Source organism: Procambarus clarkii, chromosome 34 (genome assembly GCF_040958095.1).
Source record: "Procambarus clarkii isolate CNS0578487 chromosome 34, FALCON_Pclarkii_2.0, whole genome shotgun sequence".
Taxonomy (NCBI): Eukaryota; Metazoa; Arthropoda; class Malacostraca; order Decapoda; family Cambaridae; genus Procambarus; species Procambarus clarkii.
The window spans coordinates 30,739,194-30,765,674 of NC_091183.1; the positions used below are offsets into that span (position 1 = coordinate 30,739,194).

At 39.6% G+C, this 26,481-nt stretch overlaps 1 protein-coding gene across 1 annotated transcript in view; it reads left to right on the forward strand.

Annotated features, from left to right (window-relative positions):
- The first annotated feature begins 10,179 nt into the window (after positions 1–10,179).
- LOC123762004 (probable glutamate receptor) overlaps positions 10,180–26,481 on the forward strand; it is a 437,835-nt gene continuing 421,533 nt past the window's right edge. The window contains exon 1 of the mRNA XM_069335681.1: positions 10,180–10,423. Coding sequence (XP_069191782.1) covers positions 10,180–10,423 — 244 coding nt within the window. The remainder of the gene's footprint in view (positions 10,424–26,481) is intronic.

Here is a 26,481-nt window from a genome sequence, read left to right on the forward strand (position 1 = left end):
ATATATATATATATATATATATATATATATATATATATATATATATATATATATATATATATATATATATACATATATATATATATATATATATATATATATATATATATATATATATATATATATATATATATATATATATATATATTAGTATATTTTGGTAGCAGTCTTTCTTGTAAACATATGTTGTTAAAATATGACCGAAAAAGTCACATTAATAATTCTAACACAATTTTTCCCAATATTTCTTATGTTTCTTTTTACTGTCGATGGTAATTGAAAAATCAATTCTCCAAAATTCATTTTTATTTCTAGTCTGACGCGACACTTGAACGTGTTTCATAATAACTTATTACATTTTCAAAGACTTTTAGTTTACACACACACAACTATAACCTGCAAACACTAAACAGAGTTCTTACTATGCTATGATTTACACAGCTTTCATTTATTTTTACACCCGCATTTTGGGTGAGATGATATTTTACAACAGTTTTTGGTTGAGGTGAACAAAACTTTCAACACAAGACAGAACACGAAACAATGGGTAAATTGAAGGTAAATGGGTAAATTGAAGGTAATTGGGTAAATTGGGTAAATTGAAGGTAAGAATGGAAGTAATTGCAGAGGGCCTATTGGTGCATATTTCTTGATGCTTCTATATTGGAGCGGAGTCTTGAAGTGGGTAGAATATAGTTGTGCATTAATTGGCTGTTGATTGCTGGTGTTGACTTCTTGATGTGTAGTGACTTGCAGATGTCAAGCCGCCTGCTATCGCTGTATCTATCGATGATTTCTGTGTTGTTTGCTAAGATTTCTCTGGTGATGGTCTGGTTGTGGGAAGAGAGTATATGTTCCTTAATGGAGCCCTGTTGCTTATGCATAGTTAATTGCCTGGAAAGAGATGTTGTTGTCTTGCCTATATACTGAGTTCTTTGGCTAACAGCCCTCAAGTGGGCATTTGAAGGCATAGACGACGTTGGTCTCTTTTAAAGCGTTCTGCTTTGTGTCTGGAGAGTTTCTCATGAGTAGGCTGGCTGTTTTTTGGGGTCAGTTGTATCTTCTGATTTTTGTCTGTAGGGATAACGTTTATATTAACAATATCTTTCAGGACCCTTTCCTCCGTTTTATGAGCTGTGGAAAAGAACTACCCCCGAGAGACCCACGTAACTAGGCGGGTAGTCCAACAGTAACCCCCACTATCACAACCTAATGTGAACACTCTTTGCAACTCCCTGCAAGAAGCTGCACAGTAAACAGTAAACAAAGCCAGGCATGGTGGCCTTCTGAGACACGACTCCAGTAATCCCTAAGTTACTTTCCTCTCGTCACCAGACTATAAACAAAAGAAATTGCCTAAATCAATTACAAAAATGATTATGTGATTAATCACGGTAATTGACTGATCACAGCAGACAGCAACAAAGTACTACGTTAATCACAAACACTTGTCTCTCATAGACAACAACATGATGGTACTCTACGTTAAACATCAACACTTGTCTCTCTTAACACAAATCATCTTGTTAACAATAACTCAAAGCCTCTTATATTACATCACACTTGACTTCTTGCAAGTATTCAGTGAGTAATTCCTAATTAAGGTCAAACGGACCACTAATTAAATCCCCATCGAGTTACGTTAACTAAGCCTACCACTAACTTGATAGCGTCTCAACTGTCTATGTCAAAATTTACTTTAATGAGTGTTAATTACCCTAATTAACCCTGAGCAATTAATTAACTTTCACCTTGACCGATAATTAATCATACATAAATACGTCTCACTCCGCATTGCCTAAGCAGGTCTCATCAAACACTGTGAATTCACGGGCAAGGAGTTAATTACTCCACTAATTAACAAGACTGCATTTTAATCCACTGTCACCAGACAGGATATGATTAATATAACGAGTTATGCTAGAAGTCAAACACTTCTTTGAATTCCTCTGATGTTGGACTAGTGCCCAAGACGCAACAGGCATTTCCCCTCTGAATCGCAACACTGAGGCGCTGGAACAAGAAACTTTTTGCTCTCTGGTGTTTTGTAGCACTGATCAATTTGTCCCCCAATTCCTTCAGGAACTTCAACGCACATTTTCCCCACGAACCGAGGGTCTCCGAGCCGATCGGAACAAAGCTGTAGCAGTGTGCTAGACCTCTGTATTTAATAATTTTCTGCGATTCCCTGAAAGAAGCAGCACCACCGCTTTCACGTGTGCTGTAGTGGAGGTAGGAACTGGCCAGAGTGGCAGCGCACGTGTAGTCCCACACTACTTGCTTACCAACCTTCCAAGGTAGCAAGGTGACCCCATCTGGGCGCTTCTGAGGGCCGTTAGGTCTGGATAAGTGTGGTTCTCTTTGTGCCGGGCAGCGGGCTGTGGCGAGGCTCCTCTTGATGATGTCGTTAACTTCTTCATGTCTTGCAATTTTACCCTGTGCTTTACGACATACTAGACCATGATGACCATATTGGTCTGCCATCGCAGTTCCGCAGATGCACCTATGTTCGGTGAGGATGGGGGCGGCAAGGCGAAGAGCAACTCCAATGCGGAGAGCATCATGACTGAGGCGAGTTCCCAGGGCTGCATTGGGCACCGCAAATAAAAAATCCACGGCGTGGTGTGCTGTTACCGCTAGGAGGCGGGCTTTGTTTTCAGCATCAGTGTTGTCAATCATTGACAGTCTTTTCCATTAAGGGGCTATCCCAGTGGGCCTGCTTGTGGTCTTTTGGGACTTGTGGTCGGGGTTGAGGGTGTGCAATGGTGTCCCATTATCTGGCTGCTTCGATGAACGTTTGATCATGAGTTCCCGCTGTCTCTCTCATACGCTCTGGTAGGATCTGCCCTACCAATTCGTTGGCTGCTGTACATGAGGATAAGAATGCTGGAAGTGCTACCTCAGTTGCCTTTCGTATGCCTATCCCTCCAAATCTCACTGGTAGTGTTGCTTGGTCCCACTGACTGTCATCTAAATCTAGGTTGAGCGCCTTCCTGAATATTGACCTGAGGAGCTCATCATATTGATTTAGAAGTAGGTTGCCAAGTCCCCTATTCACTCTTCCATCCTCTTTAGGTCTCTAAACTTTTCGTCAAGAACTGCAGCAATGACATTGTGGCCCAGAGGTGCTCCAAGTAGTGTGCTGTCGGTGGGTTTAATGACTGAGGCTTCTGGTAAAACTGATTTCACTGCTCTAATAATTACTTCACTGGATGCAATAATTTCGCACTTGGAGGGGTTAAGAACGAGACCCATGGACTCCCCCCGTGTCTTCACCAGCTGTAGGTCTTCCAGCAGGGAATCTTGTGTGCCTGCCAGAGTGCCATCATCCAGGAACCAGATGTTGAGCTCACTGAACAGTCTGGTTGTAATTTCTCGAACCACTATGCAAAAGAGGAAGGGTGCAAGTGGGTCTCCCTGTTGAATTCACTATGCTGAGGTGACTTCATGTTTGCCAAACAGGAGGGTTGAGTCTTTGCTGTAGCCTGCTGACACAAACGGGAGAATGCTTGGGCAATGTTCCTGGACTGCAGTGAGGATTGCTTCCCTTTTGACCGAGTTGAAAGCGTTTTTAAAATCTAATTTTACTACTGCCTGGTCTTCAGTAAGAGAGCTAATATAGGCTCGTGCAGCATGAGCCGCTGCTTCACAGCCTTGGGGGACTCCAAACCCCAGCTGGTTGGGTTGCAGCACGGTGGCTGCTTCCATTCGGATATTTCTGACAGCAGCCCTTGCAACTAGGCGGCGAAGGGTATTACCAACGGCAATGGGTCTGATCCCTCCCCCTTTCTTTTTCAGAGCACATAAGGATGCACCAAAGAAGAATGGTTTGATTTCATCAGAGATTAACCCGGCGAGGCAGTTGTTGACAAACGTTGTGATTTCTGTCAGGAGCGCTTCTGCAGCTGGGCCAATACACATACACATGCATATATATATATATATATATATATATATATATATATATATATATATATATATATATATATATATATATATATATATATATATAATATATATATATATATATATATATATATATATATATATATATATATATATATATATATATATATATATATATTGTGACGGTAACGCGTTGGTGTTCGGCTGTTCAAAGCTAGGGGTATGGCCTCGTCACATAGAATAAAAAAAAAAATAGAAAATCTGGAACTTCGTCTGTGGTAAGGTAAGGAAAAGACACACAAAACACAAGTAAATTTTAACAATGGAATTTTAATTACGTTAAAGAAAGCAAAACATGAATAAAATGGACATACAAATTCGTATAATAAAATCAATCAAAATAATAAGAATAATCAAATGAAAAAATGAAAAGTTACGTTAAGACAAGTGAGCAATAACATGCTGTGCAATATACAATAAAATGAGAGGTGCAGGAATATTGGCTTTAAGCTATCACCTCTCTTAGTACACGTAAGCCACAGCTTAGTCTCCCAAGAAGACGTGTTAACCGTATGAAAGCACTGAATATTCTGAAGACTGAGGTCGTGGCGGCCCCAGACATCAAGTAGTGTCTGTATATACCTAACCTATAAAGATAGCTTAGGTTAGGTTAGGTAGGCTTGGTTAGGTTTGGTCATATATCTACGTTAATTTTAACTCCAATAAAAAAAAAATTGACCTCATACATAATGAAATGGGTAGCTTTATCATTTCAACAGAAAAAAATTTGAGAAAATATATTAATTCTGGAAAACTTGGCTTATTAGGCAAATCGGGCCTTGCATAGTAGGCCGAGAAGTGCGTTCTGGCTACTAGGTACGACATATATATATATATATATATATATATATATATATATATATATATATATATATATGTCGTACCTAGTAGCCAGAACGCACTTCTCAGTCTACTATGCAAGGCCCGATTTGCCTAATAAGCCAAGTTTTCACGAATTAATTGTTTTTCGAGTACCTAACCTACCTAACCTAACCTAACCTAACTTTTTCGGCTACCAAACCGAACCTAACCTATAAAGATAGGTTAGGTGAGGTTAGGTAGGGTTTGTTAGGTTCGGTCATATATCTACGTTAATTTTAACTCCAATAAAAAAAAATTGACCTTATACATAATGAAATGGGTAGCTTTATCATTTCATAAGAAAAAAAATAGAGAAAATATATTATTTCAGGAAAACTTGGCTTATTAGGCAAATCGGGCCTTGCATAGTAGGCTCAGAAGTGCGTTCTGGCTACTAGGTACGACATATATATATATATATATATATATATATATATATATATATGTCGTACCTAGTAGCCAGAACGCACTTCTCAGCCTACTATGCAAGGCCCGATTTGCCTAATAAGCCAAGTTTTCATGAATTATTATATTTTCTCTAATTTTTTTCTTATGAAATGATAAAGCTACCAATTTCAATATGTATGAGGTCATTTTTTTTTTATTGGAGTTAAAATTAACGTAGATATATGACCGAACCTAACCAACCCTACCTAACCTAACCTAACCTATCTTTATAGGTTAGGTTAGGTTAGGTAGCCGAAAAAGTTAGGTTAGGTTAGGTTAGGTAGGTTAGGTAGTCGAAAACACATTATTTCATAAAAACTTGGCTTAATAGGCAAATCGGGCCTTGCATAGTAGGCTGAGAAGTGCGTTCTGGCTACTAGGTACGACATATATATATATATATATATATATATATATATATATATATATATATATATATATATATATATATATATATATATATATATATATATATGTCGTACCTAGTAGCCAGAACTCACTTCTCAGCCTACTATTCAAGGCCCGATTTGCCTAATAAGCCAAGTTTTCCTGAATTAATATATTTACTATAATTTTTTTCTTATGAAATGATAAAGCAACCCTTTTCTCTATGTATGAGGTCAATTTTTTTTTATTAGAGTTAAAATTAACGTAGATATATGACCGAACCTAACCAACCCTACCTAACCTAACCTAACCTATATTTATAGGTAAGGTTAGGTTAGGTAGCCAAAAAAAGCTAGGTTATGTTAGGTTAGGTAGGTTAGGTAGACGAAAAAACATTAATTCATGAAAACTTGGCTTATTAGGCAAATCGGGCCTTGAATAGTAGGCTGAGAAGTGCGTTCTGGCTATTAGGTACGACATATATATATATATATATATATATATATATATATATATATATATATATATATATATATATATATATATATATATATATATATGTCATATATATATATATGTATATATATACATATATATATATACATATATATGTCGTACCTAGTAGCCAGAACTCACTTTTTGGCCTACTATTCAAGGCCCGATTTGCCTAATAAGCCAAGTTTTCATGAATTAATTGTTTTTCGACTACCTAACCTACCTAACCTAACCTAACCTAACTTTTTCGGCTACCTAACCAAACCTAACCTATAAAGATAGGTTAGGTTAGGTTAGGTAGGGTTGGTTAGGTTCGGTCATATATCTACGTTAATTTTAACTCCAATAAAAAAAAATTGACCTCATACATAATGAAATGGGTAGCTTTATCATTTCATAAGAAAAAAATTAGAAAAAATATATTAATTCAGGAAAACTTGGCTTATTAGGCAAATCGGGCCTTGAATAGTAGGCCAAAAAGTGAGTTCTGGCTACTAGGTACGACATATATATATATATATATATATATATATATATATATATATATATATATATATATATATATATGTATATATATGTCGTACCTAGTAGCCAGAACTCACTTCTCAGCCTACTATGCATGGCCCGATTTGCATAATAAGCCAAGTTTTCATGAATTAATTGCTTTTCCACTACGTAACCTACCTAACCTAACTTTTTCGGGTACCTAACCCAACCTAACCTATAAATATAGGTTAGGTTAGGTTAGGTAGGGTTGGTTAGGTTCGGTCATATATCTACGTTAATTTTAACTCCAATAAAAAAAAATTGACCTCATACATAATAAAATGGGTAGCTTTCTCATTTCATAAGAAAAAAATTAGAGAAAATATATTAATTCAGGAAAACTTGGCTTATTAAGCAAATCGGGCCTTGCATAGTAGGCTGAGAAGTGCGTTCTGGCTACTAGGTACGACATATATATATATATATATATATATATATATATATATATATATATATATATATATATATATATATATATATATATATATATATATATATATGTCGTACCTAGTAGCCAGAATGCACTTCTCAGCCTACTATGCAAGGCCCGATTTGCCAAATAAGCCAAGTTTTCATGAATTAATTGTTTTTCGACTACCTAACCTACCTAACCTAACTTAACCTACCTTTTTCGGCTACCTAACCGAACCTAACCTATAAAGATAGGTTAGGTTAGGTTAGGTAGGGTTGGTTAGGTTCGGCCATATATCTACGTTAATTTTAACTCCAATAAAAAACAATTGACCACATACATATTGAAATGGGTAGCTTTCTCATTTCATAAGAAAAAAATTAGAGAAAATATATTAATTCAGGAAAACTTGGCTTATTAAGCAAATCGTTCCTTGCATAGTAGGCTGAGAAGTGCGTTCTGGCTACTAGGTACGACATATATATATATATATATATATATATATATATATATATATATATGTCGTACCTAGTAGCCAGAACTCACTTCTCAGCCGACTATGCAAGGCCCGATTTGCCTAATAAGCCAAGTTTTCATGAATTAATTGTTTTTCGACTACCTAACCTACCTAACCTAACCTAACCTAACTTTTTCGGGTACCTAACCAAACCTAACCTATAAAGATAGGTTAGGTTAGGTTAGGTAGGGTTGGTTAGGTTCGGTCATATATCTACGTTAATTTTAACTCCAATAAAAAATTTTTTACCTGATACATAATAAAATGGGTAGCTTTATCATTTCATAAGAAAAAAATTAGAGAAAATATATTAATTTAGTAAAACTTGGCTTATTAGGCAAATCGGGCCTTGCATAGTAGGCTGAGAAGTGCGTTCTGGCTACTAGGTACGACATATATATATATATATATATATATATATATATATATATATATATATATATATATATATATATATATATATATATATATATATATATATATATATATATTGTGACGATAATCTCCTTCAAGAGATTGAGCCTGCTCTTCCCTAGAAAAATACGTCGCTACAAATCTATAAAACTACTATGGAAGAAATATTCAACAACGACAACAACATCTCCAAGGTTTGCCAGAGAGCAAAACGTATGCAGCCAGGAACACCTGCTCCACCTCAAACCGCCAAACTACCTGTCTTGTCGCCGGCTCCTCGCTGATTGGCTGCGAGTCTAGCTGCAACTGCACTCCACCCACCATACTACTTGATGTCTGGGGCCGCCACGACCTCAGTCTTCAGAATATTCAGTGCTTTCATACGGTTAACACGTCTTCTTGGTAGACTAAGCTGTGGCTTACGTGTACTAAGAGAGGTGATAGCTTAAAGCCAATATTCCTGCACCTCTCATTTTATTGTATATTGCACAGCATGTTATTGCTCACTTGTCTTAACGTAACTTTTCATTTTTTCATTTGATTATTCTTATTATTTTGATTGATTTTATTATACAAATTTGTATGTCCATTTTATTCATGTTTTGCTTTCTTTAACGTAATTAAAATTCCATTGTTAAAATTTACTTGTGTTTTGTGTGTCTTCTCCTTACCTTACCACAGACGAAGTTCCAGATTTTCTATTTTTTTTTTATTCTATGTGACGAGGCCATACCCCTAGCTTTGAACAGCCGAACACCAACGCGTTACCGTCACAATATATATATATATATATATATATTGTGACGGTATATATATATATATATATATATATATATATATATATATATATATATATATATATATATATATATATATATGTATATGTATGTGTATGTGTATTGGCCCAGCTGCAGAAGCGCTCCTGACAGAAATCACAACTTTTGTCAACAACTGCCTCGCCGGGTTAATCTCTGATGAAATCAAACCATTCTTCTTTGGTGCATCCTTATGTGCTCTGAAAAAGAAAGGGGGAGGGATCAGACCCATTGCCGTTGGTAATACCCTTCGCCGCCTAGTTGCAAGGGCTGCTGTCAGAAATATCCGAATGGAAGCAGCCACCGTGCTGCAACCCAACCAGCTGGGGTTTGGAGTCCCCCAAGGCTGTGAAGCAGCGGCTCATGCTGCACGAGCCTACATTAGCTCTCTTACTGAAGACCAGGCAGTAGTAAAATTAGATTTTAAAAACGCTTTCAACTCGGTCAAAAGGGAAGCAATCCTCACTGCAGTCCAGGAACATTGCCCAAGCATTCTCCCGTTTGTGTCAGCAGGCTACAGCAAAGACTCAACCCTCCTGTTTGGCAAACATGAAGTCACCTCAGCATAGTGAATTCAACAGGGAGACCCACTTGCACCCTTCCTCTTTTGCATAGTGGTTCGAGAAATTACAACCAGACTGTCCAGTGAGCTCAACATCTGGTTCCTGGATGATGGCACTCTGGCAGGCACACAAGATTCCCTGCTGGAAGACCTACAGCTGGTGAAGACACGGGGGGAGTCCATGGGTCTCGTTCTTAACCCTTCCAAGTGCGAAATTATTGCATCCAGTGAAGTAATTATTAGAGCAGTGAAATCAGTTTTACCAGAAGCCTCAGTCATTAAACCCACCGACAGCACACTACTTGGAGCACCTCTGGGCCACAATGTCATTGCTGCAGTTCTTGACGAAAAGTTTAGAGACCTAAAGAGGATGGAAGAGAGAATAGGGGACTTGGCAACCTACTTCTAAATCAATATGATGAGCTCCTCAGGTCAATATTCAGGAAGGCGCTCAACCTAGATTTAGATGACAGTCAGTGGGACCAAGCAACACTACCAGTGAGATTTGGAGGGATAGGCATACGAAAGGCAACTGAGGTAGCACTTCCAGCATTCTTATCCTCATGTACAGCAGCCAACGAATTGGTAGGGCAGATCCTACCAGAGCGTATGAGAGAGACAGCGGGAACTCATGATCAAACGTTCATCGAAGCAGCCAGACAATGGGACACCATTGCACACCCTCAACCCCGACCACAAGTCCCAAAAGACCACAAGCAGGCCCACTGGGATAGCCCCTTAATGGAAAAGACTGTCAATGATTGACAACACTGATGCTGAAAACAAAGCCCGCCTCCTAGCGGTAACAGCACACCACGCCGTGGATTTTTTATTTGCGGTGCCCAATGCAGCCCTGGGAACTCGCCTCAGTCATGATGCTCTCCGCATTGGAGTTGCTCTTCGCCTTGCCGCCCCCATCCTCACCGAACATAGGTGCATCTGCGGAACTGCGATGGCAGACCAATATGGTCATCATGGTCTAGTATGTCGTAAAGCACAGGGTAAAATTGCAAGACATGAAGAAGTTAACGACATCATCAAGAGGAGCCTCGCCACAGCCCGCTGCCCGGCACAAAGAGAACCACACTTATCCAGACCTAACGGCCCTCAGAAGCGCCCAGATGGGGTCACCTTGCTACCTTGGAAGGTTGGTAAGCAAGTAGTGTGGGACTACACGTGCGCTGCCACTCTGGCCAGTTCCTACCTCCACTACAGCACACGTGAAAGCGGTGGTGCTGCTTCTTTCAGGGAATCGCAGAAAATTATTAAATACAGAGGTCTAGCACACTGCTACAGCTTTGTTCCGATCGGCTCGGAGACCCTCGGTTCGTGGGGAAAATGTGCGTTGAAGTTCCTGAAGGAATTGGGGGACAAATTGATCAGTGCTACAAAACACCAGAGAGCAAAAAGTTTCTTGTTCCAGCGCCTCAGTGTTGCGATTCAGAGGGGAAATGCCTGTTGCGTCTTGGGCACTAGTCCAACATCAGAGGAATTCAAAGAAGTGTTTGACTTCTAGCATAACTCGTTATATTAATCATATCCTGTCTGGTGACAGTGGATTAAAATGCAGTCTTGTTAATTAGTGGAGTAATTAACTCCTTGCCCGTGAATTCACAGTGTTTGATGAGACCTGCTTAGGCAATGCGGAGTGAGACGTATTTATGTATGATTAATTATCGGTCAAGGTGAAAGTTAATTAATTGCTCAGGGTTAATTAGGGTAATTAACACTCATTAAAGTAAATTTTGACATAGACAGTTGAGACGCTATCAAGTTAGTGGTAGGCTTAGTTAACGTAACTCGATGGGGATTTAATTAGTGGTCCGTTTGACCTTAATTAGGAATTACTCACTGAATACTTGCAAGAAGTCAAGTGTGATGTAATATAAGAGGCTTTGAGTTATTGTTAACAAGATGATTTGTGTTAAGAGAGACAAGTGTTGATGTTTAACGTAGAGTACCATCATGTTGTTGTCTATGAGAGACAAGTGTTTGTGATTAACGTAGTACTTTGTTGCTGTCTGCTGTGATCAGTCAATTACCGTGATTAATCACATAATCATTTTTGTAATTGATTTAGGCAATTTCTTTTGTTTATAGTCTGGTGACGAGAGGAAAGTAACTTAGGGATTACTGGAGTCGTGTCTCAGAAGGCCACCATGCCTGGCTTTGTTTACTGTTTACTGTGCAGCTTCTTGCAGGGAGTTGCAAAGAGTGTTCACATTAGGTTGTGATAGTGGGGGTTACTGTTGGACTACCCGCCTAGTTACGTGGGTCTCTCGGGGGTAGTTCTTTTCCACAGCTCATAAAACGGAGGAAAGGGTCCTGAAAGATATTGTTAATAGAAACGTTATCCCTACAGACAAAAATCAGAAGATACAACTGACCCCAAAAAACAGCCAGCCTACTCATGAGAAACTCTCCAGACACAAAGCAGAACGCTTTAAAAGAGACCAACGTCGTCTATGCCTTCAAATGCCCACTTGAGGGCTGTAAGCCTCAAAGAACTCAGTATATAGGCAAGACAACAACATCTCTTTCCAGGCAATTAACTATGCATAAGCAACAGGGCTCCATTAAGGAACATATACTCTCTTCCCACAACCAGACCATCACCAGAGAAATCTTAGCAAACAACACAGAAATCATCGATAGATACAGCGATAGCAGGCGGCTTGACATCTGCAAGTCACTACACATCAAGAAGTCAACACCAGCAATCAACAGCCAATTAATGCACAACTATATTCTACCCACTTCAAGACTCCGCTCCAATATAGAAGCATCAAGAAATATGCACCAATAGGCCCTCTGCAATTACTTCCATTCTTACCTTCAATTTACCCAATTTACCCAATTACCTTCAATTTACCCATTTACCTTCAATTTACCCATTGTTTCGTGTTCTGTCTTGTGTTGAAAGTTTTGTTCACCTCAACCAAAAACTGTTGTAAAATATCATCTCACCCAAAATGCGGGTGTAAAAATAAATGAAAGCTGTGTAAATCATAGCATAGTAAGAACTCTGTTTAGTGTTTGCAGGTTATAGTTGTGTGTGTGTAAACTAAAAGTCTTTGAAAATGTAATAAGTTATTATGAAACACGTTCAAGTGTCGCGTCAGACTAGAAATAAAAATGAATTTTGGAGAATTGATTTTTCAATTACCATCGACAGTAAAAAGAAACATAAGAAATATTGGGAAAAATTGTGTTAGAATTATTAATGTGACTTTTTCGGTCATATTTTAACAACATATGTTTACAAGAAAGACTGCTACCAAAATATACTAATATATATATATATATATATATATATATATATATGTCGTACCTAGTAGCCAGAACTCACTTCTCAGCCTACTATTCAAGGCCCGATTTGCCTAATAAGCCAAGTTTTCCTGAATTAATATATTTACTATAATTTTTTTCTTATGAAATGATAAAGCTACCCTTTTCACTATGTATGAGGTCAATTTTTTTTTATTGGAGTTAAAATTAACGTAGATATATGACCGAACCTAACCAACCCTACCTAACCTAACCTAACCTATATATATAGATAAGGTTAGGTTAGGTAGCCAAAAAAAGCTAGGTTAGGTTAGGTTAGGTAGGTTAGGTAGACGAAAAAACATTAATTCATGAAAACTTGGCTTATTAGGCAAATTGGGCCTTGCATAGTAGGCTGAGAAGTGAGTTCTGGCTACTAGGTACGACATATATATATATATATATATATATATATATATATATATATATATATATATATATATATATATATGTATATATATATATATATATATATATATATATATATATATGTATATATATATATATATATATATATATATATATATATATATATACAACTTTAGAACACTTTCCCACCAGGAGACTCGAACCCTAGCCAGCACAGAAGCCTTCCAGCAACTGGCATAACAGGTACGCCTTAACCCTCTTCACCACCTGCTCAGACCCCTAAAAGAGATGGTAATTTCGGAGTATTTAAATACACCAAAGATCAACACCTCCCAAGAGCACTAGAGCAAGTGAGGGGTCATTTAGACGTTAATTTCATCAAGTCCCTGTTAATATGGGAAGACACAGTGTCTATGCTTAAGGCACAACTCTCCTAAACACGAGAGTGAAGTATACAACTTTAGAACACTTTCCCACCAGGAGACTCGAACCCTAGCCAGCACAGAAGCCTTCCAGCAACTGGCATAACAGGTACGCCTTAACCCTCTTCACCACCTGCTCAGACCCCTAAAAGAGATGGTAATTTCGGAGTATTTAAATACACCAAAGATCAACACCTCCCAAGAGCACTAGAGCAAGTGAGGGGTCATTTAGACGTTAATTTCATCAAGTCCCTGTTAATATGGGAAGACACAGTGTCTATGCTTAAGGCACAACTCTCCTAAACACGAGAGTGAAGTATACAACTTTAGAACACTTTCCCACCAGGAGACTCGAACCCTAGCCAGCACAGAAGCCTTCCAGCAACTGGCATAACAGGTACGCCTTAACCCTCTTCACCACCTGCTCAGACCCCTAAAAGAGATGGTAATTTCGGAGTATTTAAATACACCAAAGATCAACACCTCCCAAGAGCACTAGAGCAAGTGAGGGGTCATTTAGACGTTAATTTCATCAAGTCCCTGTTAATATGGGAAGACACAGTGTCTATGCTTAAGGCACAACTCTCCTAAACACGAGAGTGAAGTATACAACTTTAGAACACTTTCCCACCAGGAGACTCGAACCCTAGCCAGCACAGAAGCCTTCCAGCAACTGGCATAACAGGTACGCCTTAACCCTCTTCACCACCTGCTCAGACCCCTAAAAGAGATGGTAATTTCGGAGTATTTAAATACACCAAAGATCAACACCTCCCAAGAGCACTAGAGCAAGTGAGGGGTCATTTAGACGTTAATTTCATCAAGTCCCTGTTAATATGGGAAGACACAGTGTCTATGCTTAAGGCACAACTCTCCTAAACACGAGAGTGAAGTATACAACTTTAGAACACTTTCCCACCAGGAGACTCGAACCCTAGCCAGCACAGAAGCCTTCCAGCAACTGGCATAACAGGTACGCCTTAACCCTCTTCACCACCTGCTCAGACCCCTAAAAGAGATGGTAATTTCGGAGTATTTAAATACACCAAAGATCAACACCTCCCAAGAGCACTAGAGCAAGTGAGGGGTCATTTAGACGTTAATTTCATCAAGTCCCTGTTAATATGGGAAGACACAGTGTCTATGCTTAAGGCACAACTCTCCTAAACACGAGAGTGAAGTATACAACTTTAGAACACTTTCCCACCAGGAGACTCGAACCCTAGCCAGCACAGAAGCCTTCCAGCAACTGGCATAACAGGTACGCCTTAACCCTCTTCACCACCTGCTCAGACCCCTAAAAGAGATGGTAATTTCGGAGTATTTAAATACACCAAAGATCAACACCTCCCAAGAGCACTAGAGCAAGTGAGGGGTCATTTAGACGTTAATTTCATCAAGTCCCTGTTAATATGGGAAGACACAGTGTCTATGCTTAAGGCACAACTCTCCTTAACACGAGAGTGAAGTATACAACTTTAGAACACTTTCCCACCAGGAGACTCGAACCCTAGCCAGCACAGAAGCCTTCCAGCAACTGGCATAACAGGTACGCCTTAACCCTCTTCACCACCTGCTCAGACCCCTAAAAGAGATGGTAATTTCGGAGTATTTAAATACACCAAAGATCAACACCTCCCAAGAGCACTAGAGCAAGTGAGGGGTCATTTAGACGTTAATTTCATCAAGTCCCTGTTAATATGGGAAGACACAGTGTCTATGCTTAAGGCACAACTCTCCTAAACACGAGAGTGAAGTATACAACTTTAGAACACTTTCCCACCAGGAGACTCGAACCCTAGCCAGCACAGAAGCCTTCCAGCAACTGGCATAACAGGTACGCCTTAACCCTCTTCACCACCTGCTCAGACCCCTAAAAGAGATGGTAATTTCGGAGTATTTAAATACACCAAAGATCAACACCTCCCAAGAGCACTAGAGCAAGTGAGGGGTCATTTAGACGTTAATTTCATCAAGTCCCTGTTAATATGGGAAGACACAGTGTCTATGCTTAAGGCACAACTCTCCTAAACACGAGAGTGAAGTATACAACTTTAGAACACTTTCCCACCAGGAGACTCGAACCCTAGCCAGCACAGAAGCCTTCCAGCAACTGGCATAACAGGTACGCCTTAACCCTCTTCACCACCTGCTCAGACCCCTAAAAGAGATGGTAATTTCGGAGTATTTAAATACACCAAAGATCAACACCTCCCAAGAGCACTAGAGCAAGTGAGGGGTCATTTAGACGTTAATTTCATCAAGTCCCTGTTAATATGGGAAGACACAGTGTCTATGCTTAAGGCACAACTCTCCTAAACACGAGAGTGAAGTATACAACTTTAGAACACTTTCCCACCAGGAGACTCGAACCCTAGCCAGCACAGAAGCCTTCCAGCAACTGGCATAACAGGTACGCCTTAACCCTCTTCACCACCTGCTCAGACCCCTAAAAGAGATGGTAATTTCGGAGTATTTAAATACACCAAAGATCAACACCTCCCAAGAGCACTAGAGCAAGTGAGGGGTCATTTAGACGTTAATTTCATCAAGTCCCTGTTAATATGGGAAGACACAGTGTCTATGCTTAAGGCACAACTCTCCTAAACACGAGAGTGAAGTATACAACTTTAGAACACTTTCCCACCAGGAGACTCGAACCCTAGCCAGCACAGAAGCCTTCCAGCAACTGGCATAACAGGTACGCCTTAACCCTCTTCACCACCTGCTCAGACCCCTAAAAGAGATGGTAATTTCGGAGTATTTAAATACACCAAAGATCAACACCTCCCAAGAGCACTAGAGCAAGTGAGGGGTCATTTAGACGTTAATTTCATCAAGTCCCTGTTAATATGATCTTTTAGGGGTCTGAGCAGGTGGTGAAGAGGGTTAAGGCGTACCTGTTATGCCAGTTGCTGGAAGGCTTCTGTGCTGGCTAGGGTTCGAGTCTCCTGGTGGGAAAGTGTTCTAAAGTTGTATACTTCACTCTCGTGTTTAGGAGAGTTGTGCCTTAAGCATAGACACTGTGTCTTCCCATATTAACAGGGACTTGATGAAATTAACGTCTAAATGACCCCTCACTTGCTCTAGTGCTCTTGGGAGGTGTTGATCTTTGGTGTATTTAAATACTCCGAAATTACCATCTCTTTTAGGGGTCTGAGCAGGTGGTGAAGAGGGTTAAGGCGTACCTGTTATGCCAGTTGCTGGAAGGCTTCTGTGCTGGCTAGGGTTCGAGTCTCCTGGTGGGAAAGTGTTCTAAAGTTGTATACTTCACTCTCGTGTTTAGGAGAGTTGTGCCTTAAGCATAGACACTGTGTCTTCCCATATTAACAGGGACTTGATGAAATTAACGTCTAAATGACCCCTCACTTGCTCTAGTGCTCTTGGGAGGTGTTGATCTTTGGTGTATTTAAATACTCCGAAATTACCATCTCTTTTAGGGGTCTGAGCAGGTGGTGAAGAGGGTTAAGGCGTACCTGTTATGCCAGTTGCTGGAAGGCTTCTGTGCTGGCTAGGGTTCGAGTCTCCTGGTGGGAAAGTGTTCTAAAGTTGTATACTTCACTCTCGTGTTTAGGAGAGTTGTGCCTTAAATATATATATATATATATATATATATATATATATATATATATATATATATATATATATATATATATATATATATATTGTGACGATAATCTCCTTCAAGAGAGATTGAGCCTGCTCTTCCCTCCTAAGTTCGTCGCTATACATCCCTATACAACTAATATGGAAGAAATATCCAACAAGTACAACACCCAGGTTTGCCAGAGAGCATCGTGTAACTGTGGTCTGCTGCACGATCTTGTCCATTATCACACAAGTGATGTCTTGAGTCTGTTGTTGTGAGGCGTTCTGCGTCATCTGTAGGCAATTGATAATGGTCTCTGCCATGATCTTCACGATGGTTTGCAGCTGGACCTCGGTAAAACTGTATAGCTGGTGAGGAGATTCCGAAAGTAAGTGTTTTCTGCTCATTTGCACTTGCTGGACTTCTGCAACACTTTCGTGTAATGTCTGATTCGGAATTGACAGATTCGGGAAATTTTGCTCTGTGAGAGCGGGTGGCTGTTGTGGCTGTGCACGAGTGTTCCAGACGGTGGTGTTGGTGGATGTACCGCTGGTCAGTGCGTTGACCCTGGCCTGAGCTGTCTGCACTTTTTGTTTCCGTGCAGAGCAGGTTGCGCTCCAGGCATGATGTTTGCCTCCACAATTTGGACATTTGGCTGTTGTGGTCTGGTTTGCCTTGTGCTTGGCAATACAGTCTTTGGTGGGATGTCTCAGGCTGCACACTCCACACCTCTCCTGTCCTGTGCAGCGTGACTGATGGTGGCCGTATTTCTGACACCTGAAGCAGCGTAGGGGTTCCGGGACGTATGGCCTCTGTCGGTATGTCCCCCAATTTCCAAGACCGAAAGTTTCCGGCACATGTCCCATGACGGTCACCAGAACCTGACGCGTCGCTGCCTTGTCTACTTTTGTGTGGCAACGTTCCGCACTCAGGACTTGCTTGTGTTCTAGCACTGGATCCAGGGGAAAGTCGATTGGGTATCCCAAAAGCACGACTCGTGTGCGTCGTTCTGAAGGGTCCAGCTTTACCAAGCACACAGGTTTCCCCTGCAGGACTCTTACCTTCTCTAAGTAATGTGCAGTCTGTTGGTCTTGAGGTGTCAGTATTATTTCTCCCTTCAGGTTGACTGTAATGGAAAGTTTGAGCTCTGGTTGTTCTTTTTCCGTCGCCGTTACTACTCCATATGCTGTAGGAAAGTGGTCGGTCTGCATGATCATGAATTTCGGAAGAAGTGCAGAGGCTGGCGATCTGGTGTGAGACTGGTGGTGTCCTCCCCTGTCCCATACTGCTGTCCTGCGGCTGGGCTGTGGAGAGAGGAACAATGGCCGACATTGGCTGGCGTGAAACCGGTGGTGTCCTCTCCTGACTCATACTGCCGTCCCGCGGAAGCGTTGCGGACAGAGAAGCATTGACTGACACTGGCTGGTGTGTGACTGACGCTGTCCTCTCTAGGTCCATTACGTCCGCTGACTTGCTGGTAGAAGCAAGTGGTAAAGCCTCGATAGCAGTTTTCTTTGGGGCCTGCTGCACATCGGTCCCCCGTCCTTCCTCGTCCGAAAGCTGCTTCCATTCCCTCTTGCGCTGAGCCTTCCCCATGGCTCTCTACACGTAGTGAGAACCGACTCAAACCACCGGAGCAGCAGGCGACACGTCCTCACTGCACGGTAGCTCAGGAGCAACTCCAAGAAGAATAAGTTAAACAAGGGAGAAAAGTGGGGGGGAAGGAGAAGAGTGGTGGAAGGGAAGGGGTGTGTGGTAGAATGAGAGGTGGTGGTTAATTATTGGTGGTGGAGATTGTTAGATAATTGTTAATTACCTTAGGGATTGTAAGGTAAAAACACAATAAGCTATGCGATATACATGTTGAGTTTTGGTGTTCAGGTATCACAGTGTGTTTCATCCTCTCCTGGAGTCGGACAACTTCCTTGGCTTCAGAACACCCGATACTCCTTCCAGCAACACCCAAGTAGCTTCACATCAAAATAATGCTAACCGCACCCATGTTTCTGCTGCTTATGGCTGCTTGTGTGACTGAGGGAGGCATACATAGACAACTAATCGGAGGTAAGACAAATGCTCTATTTTAAGTTTATGGTCATAAACTTCAAACGAATCAAATTTTTTTAGGTGAAAGAACGTTAGTTGTTTTTCTATATACTTTTAGGTTACTTCTTCAGGTGACTATTATGGAGAAATATGTAAGTTTATATGTCTGTGTGTACTCGCCTAATTTTACTCACCTAATCGTGCTGGCTTAGTGTGAGCTACGGCTCATTGATTTAGACTGTTAATCACCGGGAGTAGAGGTTCTTGATACTAAGTGGCTCTATATTTGATATGCGTAAGAAATCTGCCTCCACCGACTTACGACTTAGTTCATTCTATTTGTACATTACTCTTACACTGCTCCCCACCACAAAAAATATAAAATTAATAAACCTTATGCGCAATTGTATCCTGGGTTTCCACTTGTGTCCTCTATTACGAGTGCAACGTGAGCTAAATTGCATGCCATATATTACTGTATCAATTCCATTGAGAGCTTTTGTATGGTGATAATGTTTAAACTAATTCTTCCACTGATCAACTGTTTTATTGATGAAAGTGTTTTCGCTGTAGCCATTCCTTATAATTCGTATATATAACTTTGGGAAATAATCTGTAGGCATACCTCTGAATATTCTTTGGCATCGTCTTGTATTGACTCGATATGTAGTCCACATACAACAGCATATTCCAGAATTTGTATAGCATGTGATATTCAGCGTTATAAAATAATTCCTAAATACACTCCTCTCAAGAAAGTTTTTATGTTGGCCAACCTAGAATGTGCCGCCAGCTGGCGATATTCATTTCTCGTTAACCTCAAGCGACAGGTTTCATGTGATATCAACCCACTCATAATTCTCTCTCTACCCAATTCATGTAGGATTCTATCTGCTACTTGGTTTCTGGTGTCTGATCTCCTGCTCCCTTCACTTAGTTTCATTAATTTACACTAACTTGAGTTAAACTCTGGAAGTCATTGTTTTACCCTACTTGCGATTTGTCTAAATTGACTTGTACTCTGAATATCTAACTTTGTCCTAATCTTCTACATACTTTGTGCAAAACTTATAATAATTAATTCTGGAAGATATTTTGTATATAAGAGAAACAGGATAGTTGCGAGTACTGAACTTCGCTGGAGGCATCTCGCCACTTTCAGAAATGTCCTTACTACCCCCCAGCCCCAACATCAATTGGGGGAAAGAACATTCTTTTGTAGGGATGATAACATATTTTTGTAACGTCGTGAAGAACTTTTCAATAAAATTATTGTATAAAATATTGAAAAAAGGGGCTTGACTTAAGTGGGCAGCAAGAGAGGAGAAGGCCTTCAGGAATATTAAGCAAGAATTGATAAATTCTCACATGCTCACTAAGTTTACTTGTAAACTCCCATTAAACCTGAAGATATATGCTTCCTCAGTAGGGATGGCTGTTTGTTATTACAGGAATTAGATGGGCCATGAAAAAGTTGTCTATTTCGCTAGCAAGAAATTATCTCTTGCAGAAGAGAATTATATCCAATTAGACAACGAAGCCTTAGCTTTATAATATGCCGTAAAAAATCTGAGGTAATTTCTGCTGGGTAGGAAATTTCTTGCTAGAACAGACCATAAATCTCTGCAACGATTGTTTGGCAGAGGTAAACAAATTGCATTAATATCAATGCCAAAATTCAACGATGGACATTGTAACTTTCACAGTTTAAGTATGATTTGGAAATTAAGCCAGGCAAAGATAATATAGTGGCTGAAGCATTTAGTAGATTGGCTGTTACAGAAGAGTTGAATCCCAGGATTCCTGTGTAATATGTTAACCTGGTGGAATCTATGTCTTTTGAGGATATCTCATTCCAGACTATTAGGAAGGCAACTAGTAGAGATTCCAAATTAAATCTGTTGATGAAGTATGTCAAATATGGATGGAATGATAATATACTATTGTCAGAGTATGCTGCAGTAAAGGCTGACCTTAGTATTAACCAGGATGTACTCATGTATAGGAATAGTGTGGCGGTTTCTGTGGATCTGAGATATAAGATGTTCGAACAGCTGCATGTAGGTCATAATGGCAAAATGCTATGAAAGCAGAAGCTAGATGTTGGGTTTGGTGGCCAAAAAAGGACCAGGATATTGTTGAAGTAACTACGAATTGTCATATTTGCTTTACGAATTATCAGATACCCCAAGTTCCAACACTTTCCTGGCCATGCAATGGGAAGCCCTGGTCTAGAATTCATATAGATTATGCTGGACCTATGGATAACAAATATTACCTGGTGATTATGGATCCATACAGAAAATTACTGGATGTTCATGTGTGTAATTCCACTACATCACTACATCATCTGAAACTTGTGAACTGCTCAGGAAAACATTTTGTAAATTTGAATTGCCAGACATTGTGGTGTCAGATAATGCTCCTTATTTTGTTTCTGGAGAAATGTAGGATTTTCATTAGAAAGAAAGGTACTAAACGTGTAATACCTGCCCCCTATAATTCTTCTTCAAATGATCTGGCTGAGAGATCAGTGAAATCCTTAAAAGAAGGGTTACATCAGTTTACAGAAGGTACCATTAAAACAAGGCTTAGTAGATTTTTGAATAATCAAAGAAAAACTGTTCATTCTACCACTGGTAAATCTTCTGAATTACTGTTTAATAGGCATTTCAGAGTGCACATGGAAGCACTAAAGACAGATCCAGATAAAGATAAAACTGTAACACTTGCCCAATCAATTAACTCAGGGAGAAGAAGTGTTGTTTAAAGAAGTGGATGCAGTATATGCAAGAAATTTGGGAACTGATAAGCCGTGGGTAGAAGGGACAATTATAGAAGTCTTGGGCCGCAAGAAGTTCACCGTGCAAGTGCAGAGTGTTAGGAATATTAAATAGAAAAGACATGCAGATCCACTTATGCCAAGTTCACGGGGAATTTTGAAGACTCTTCAGGTGGGGGGTAGGGCAACTAGTAATACCCATCCTAATAATGAAGGGATAGCACCCTCAGGAGACAGGGTGGCAGAGTAACCCGTTCTCGCACTTTCGTATAGTCAATATTGACTTATTAAATACGTGCATATGTGATATACTAAACATACTAGTTTACCTTGAAAAGCTTCATAGAAAACACCGACCTTACCTAACCTTCTTAGTATGTTAAGATAAGCATCTTATTGCTTCGTAATTACAATTATTACTTAACCTATTATAGGTATAGGTAATGCACAACACCTATTATAGGTATAGGTTAAGTAATAATTGTAATTACGAAGCAATAAGATGCTTATCTTAACATACTAAGAAGGTTAGGTAAGGTCGGTGTTTTCTATGAAGCTTTTCAAGGTAAACTAGTATGTTTAGTATGTCACATATGCACGTATATAATAAGTCAATATTGACTGAAAGAAAGTGCGAGAACGGGTTGGGCAGAGCAAGGGTCAACAGAGGGAAATGTGGATACAGCTAACCCTATGAACTCTGCAGTTAATAATTTAGAAAAAGGTTCCCATGAAGTAACAGGCCTTGAGCCCCCGTTGAGAAAATCAGGAAGAGTCATACAACCTCCTGGTAGACTTACCCTGTAGGGGTAGAGTGTAATTAAAAGGGGAGGAATGTTAGGATTAAGCTATGTGTAGGATTAAGGTCACTTAGATTAGGTTTGTAATGTTAAGATCCGATGCCCTTTTGTATTCATGGTTCCTATACCCGGTGAAGTCATTTTTTTATATTGCTTGAATAAACGCTATGTGGATTACACATTCGTTTCTCTTTCAGTTCTTTTACAAGAGAAATTGGTTTGACAACTGTCCTCTGGATTTTAAACCCATTATATACAGGAGATATCTGGATGACACTTTTTTTGTGTTATTCAAGGACCATTTTCATGTTGATAAGTTTAGAGAGTATCTTAATGCACAACATCATAATATACGTTTCAATGAAGAGTGAAATGAATAATTCTTTATTGTTTCTTGACGTTAGGGTGAGTAACCTTAATGGTTTTAAAACACTAAAGTTGCCAGAAAGCCAACTTTTACAGATTTAGGCTTAAATTTGAATTCATTTGTTGCGGATATTTTAAAGAAAAATGCTATTAATATTCTACTGAATAGAGCCTTTGTATTATGATCAAATTGGTCCAACTTTGTTAACAAAATTAATGTCCCTGTGAAAGTTTTTTACATAATGGTTAACCTACATATATGATATATAATTGTCTAAGGAATTTCTTATATATGAAGTTTCACCCTTCTTGTAAAATTACTACGGTAGAAATGGATATTAAATACATCAAACTACCCTTTTACGTCACTATTAGTTTTTATGTAAGAGGATGATTGAGGAATCTTTTACAACATTGTTATCCTCAAGTACACTCTAAATTTATTTTTGTGAATACAAATACCATAGGTTCCTATTTTAAATTTAAAGATAAAGTGCCTACCCTCCTTTGCTCTAGTATATGTATAAATGTTCCAGCGGTGATGCTGGATACGTCAGAAGTTCCATACGGAACTTTAGGATTAGGATACTGGAGCACCGGGGAATATCATTAAGGACTGGCTTATTATTATCCAAACCACCATTCTCGAAGATTAAAAATCATTGTAATGAGGTGATTCATTCTCTGCTGGAATCATATTTTTTTTTTTAATTTTAGACTCTTGCTTAAATGGCTAGTCGGATTTGAGATGTTGTTGTGTTGTTTAAGATTCAGCTACTAGCAACAAAAGCTCCAAGTTTTACGGGCTATGGTGAGCCCGTAGTGGATTTTAAAATAATGGAACCCTTATATATCCGGGAGCTGGGGGCCTTTGCTAAATATTAACTTTTCAGCTGCTCAATTATACACTGTATGATTCTAAATATAATTATACACTGTATAATTCACGGTGGGCACTTTGTTGAATTTTTTAGTCCATGTTGACTTCTTTATTACTTGTCATAGACTTCCTTAATTTGTGTCTTTGTTACTCATTTTGAATTTGGAAACTTTTTACTATTGTATTTGTTTTAATTAGGACATTTAATACAACTTTTGGTGGTTAGTTTTATGTGATATTTATGTTTCTTACAAGGTGTCTAAGTGGTAATCTAAAATTCTTTTTTTTTTTTTACAAAAAAGAGCTCCAAATAGGGGTACAAGGATGATTATTATAAGGTGTCAAGTTCCTCCAGCTCATACGATGGCAGGCAGGAACCCTGAATGCATGGTGCAGTTCCCTTCTATATCGCCATTCTGTGGCGCTGGAAAAGAAACCTGGTACCTAGTGGTCTCTTGTGGTTTCGATTAGCCTAGAACCCAGTTCCTTAAAAAAAAAAATGGTGGCCGTCTTACCCCAAGCGCCGAGTGTCTCAAGCAATGGGGGACAAAATTATAGTTGTGGCAGCAAATTTCCTGTGCGTGGCGTACCAAACCGGTTGTGCAACACCGAAGTCAGTGTAGATGTTAGCCAGGGGTGATACGCACGTGTAGTCCCATACAACTGCTTTCCATTCTTACAGGGGTTCACTGTGATACCATCTGGGCGACCAATAAGAGCATCAGAGTTATGGGGCGTTATGGGGCAACGAAAGCTCGAACTGTGTGAGTTGCCGCCTCGCACCCTAATGGAATGCCGAACCCGAGCTGTTTTGGCTTTAGCACTAAGGCCGCAGCCTCACTAAGTGTTCTCGCAGCATCCTTTGCGACGAGACGCCGGAGGAAATTGTCCACAGCTATTGATCTGATACCTCTATCCTTTTTCTTTAGAGCACAGAGTGATGCTTAAAAAAAGATAGGTCTTATGGTCTTTGATATGTTGCCAGCTAGACATAGTGAATCTGGTTAGTTCCAACAGGAGGCCCTGTGCACTGTCACCCAGTGCAGGGTCGAGCAATTGTTTGATGTGGCTGGGTTTTACTCCTGTGTTATATTAATATTAGTTATATTTTCAGGGGTTTGTATATCACACATAAAGAAGTTTTCCGGATCTTAAACTTTTATGCTGTTTACTAGCTTTACCCGGACACGCGTTGCTGTGGCTCAGCAACGCATGTGCGTTGCTGAGCCACAGCAACCTTTCCCTGTCTCCCAGTCCTCTCCACCATTTCCCCTTCCCCTTGTCCTTCTCGTCCTCCCAACCATTCCTCACTCCTCCGGCCCCTCGTCCTCCCCACCATTTCCCCCCTATCCCATCCCTTTGACCTCCTCAACATCCCTCACTCCATCGTTCCCTCATCCTCCTAACCATTCCCCGCTCCACCTTCACCCTAGTCCTCCCCACCATTATCCCCTCGTTCTCCCCACCATCCCCCTCCCAACCCTTCGTTCTCCCCACCATTCCCCACTTCCTCGTCCGATGCATTCCCAAATGATCTGATGTTCCCATCAGAAAATTGGGAGCATCAATTAATCTGAGGTTCCCATCCCTGAAATATAAGAAAAACAGTTACAAAATCGAAAGGAAAAAATGAAAAATAAAAATATGACCTATACTCACGAATTGAACGTTATGGTAAACAACACAGATCAATTCCAATGCCTGTCACACAAAATTATTAAACAAAAACAAAAATAAATAGAAATATATGAAAATTCAATTTATCAATGCTATCAGAACCATTGAAATGGAATTGTAACATATTTAGTATAGCATGTGTGTTGCTCTTACATGCAACAGATGACGCTGATTTTCAAGAAAAGCATAGTTTTACCTGTCACAGGTGTGGCATCTAAGCTTATACTCACGAAATGAACGGTATGGTTAACAACACAACTCAATTGAAACACAATGTCACACAAAATAATTCAATAAAAAATATAATAAATCGAAATCTATGAAAATAAAATTTATCAATGCAATCGGAAAATTGAAATGAAATTCGAGACATATTTAGTATATCGTGAATGTTGCTATTATGTGCAACAGATGGCACTGTTTTTCAAAAACGCATGACTTTACCTGACACAGAGGTGGCAGCTATATAATACGTATATAAAACCACGTGCCTATTCGAATGCAAAGTTGTGTCAAAATTTCAAAGCAATCGGTGAAGAATTTTCGGAGATTACAGTGTGTGTTGCTCTTACGTCCAACAGATGGCACTGTTTAAAAAAACAAACATGTTTTTTCCTGTCACAGGTGAGGCTTGTATATAGTAGATATATAAAACGACGTGCCTATTCGAATGAAACGTTGTTTCAAAATTTCAAAGCAATTGGTAAAGAGGTTTCGAAGATTTTCCTCTTCTGAAAAACACATGAAAAACACATTTTGTTCTGAAGAGTATGTTTTTTTACCGTCACAGACAGTAAAAAA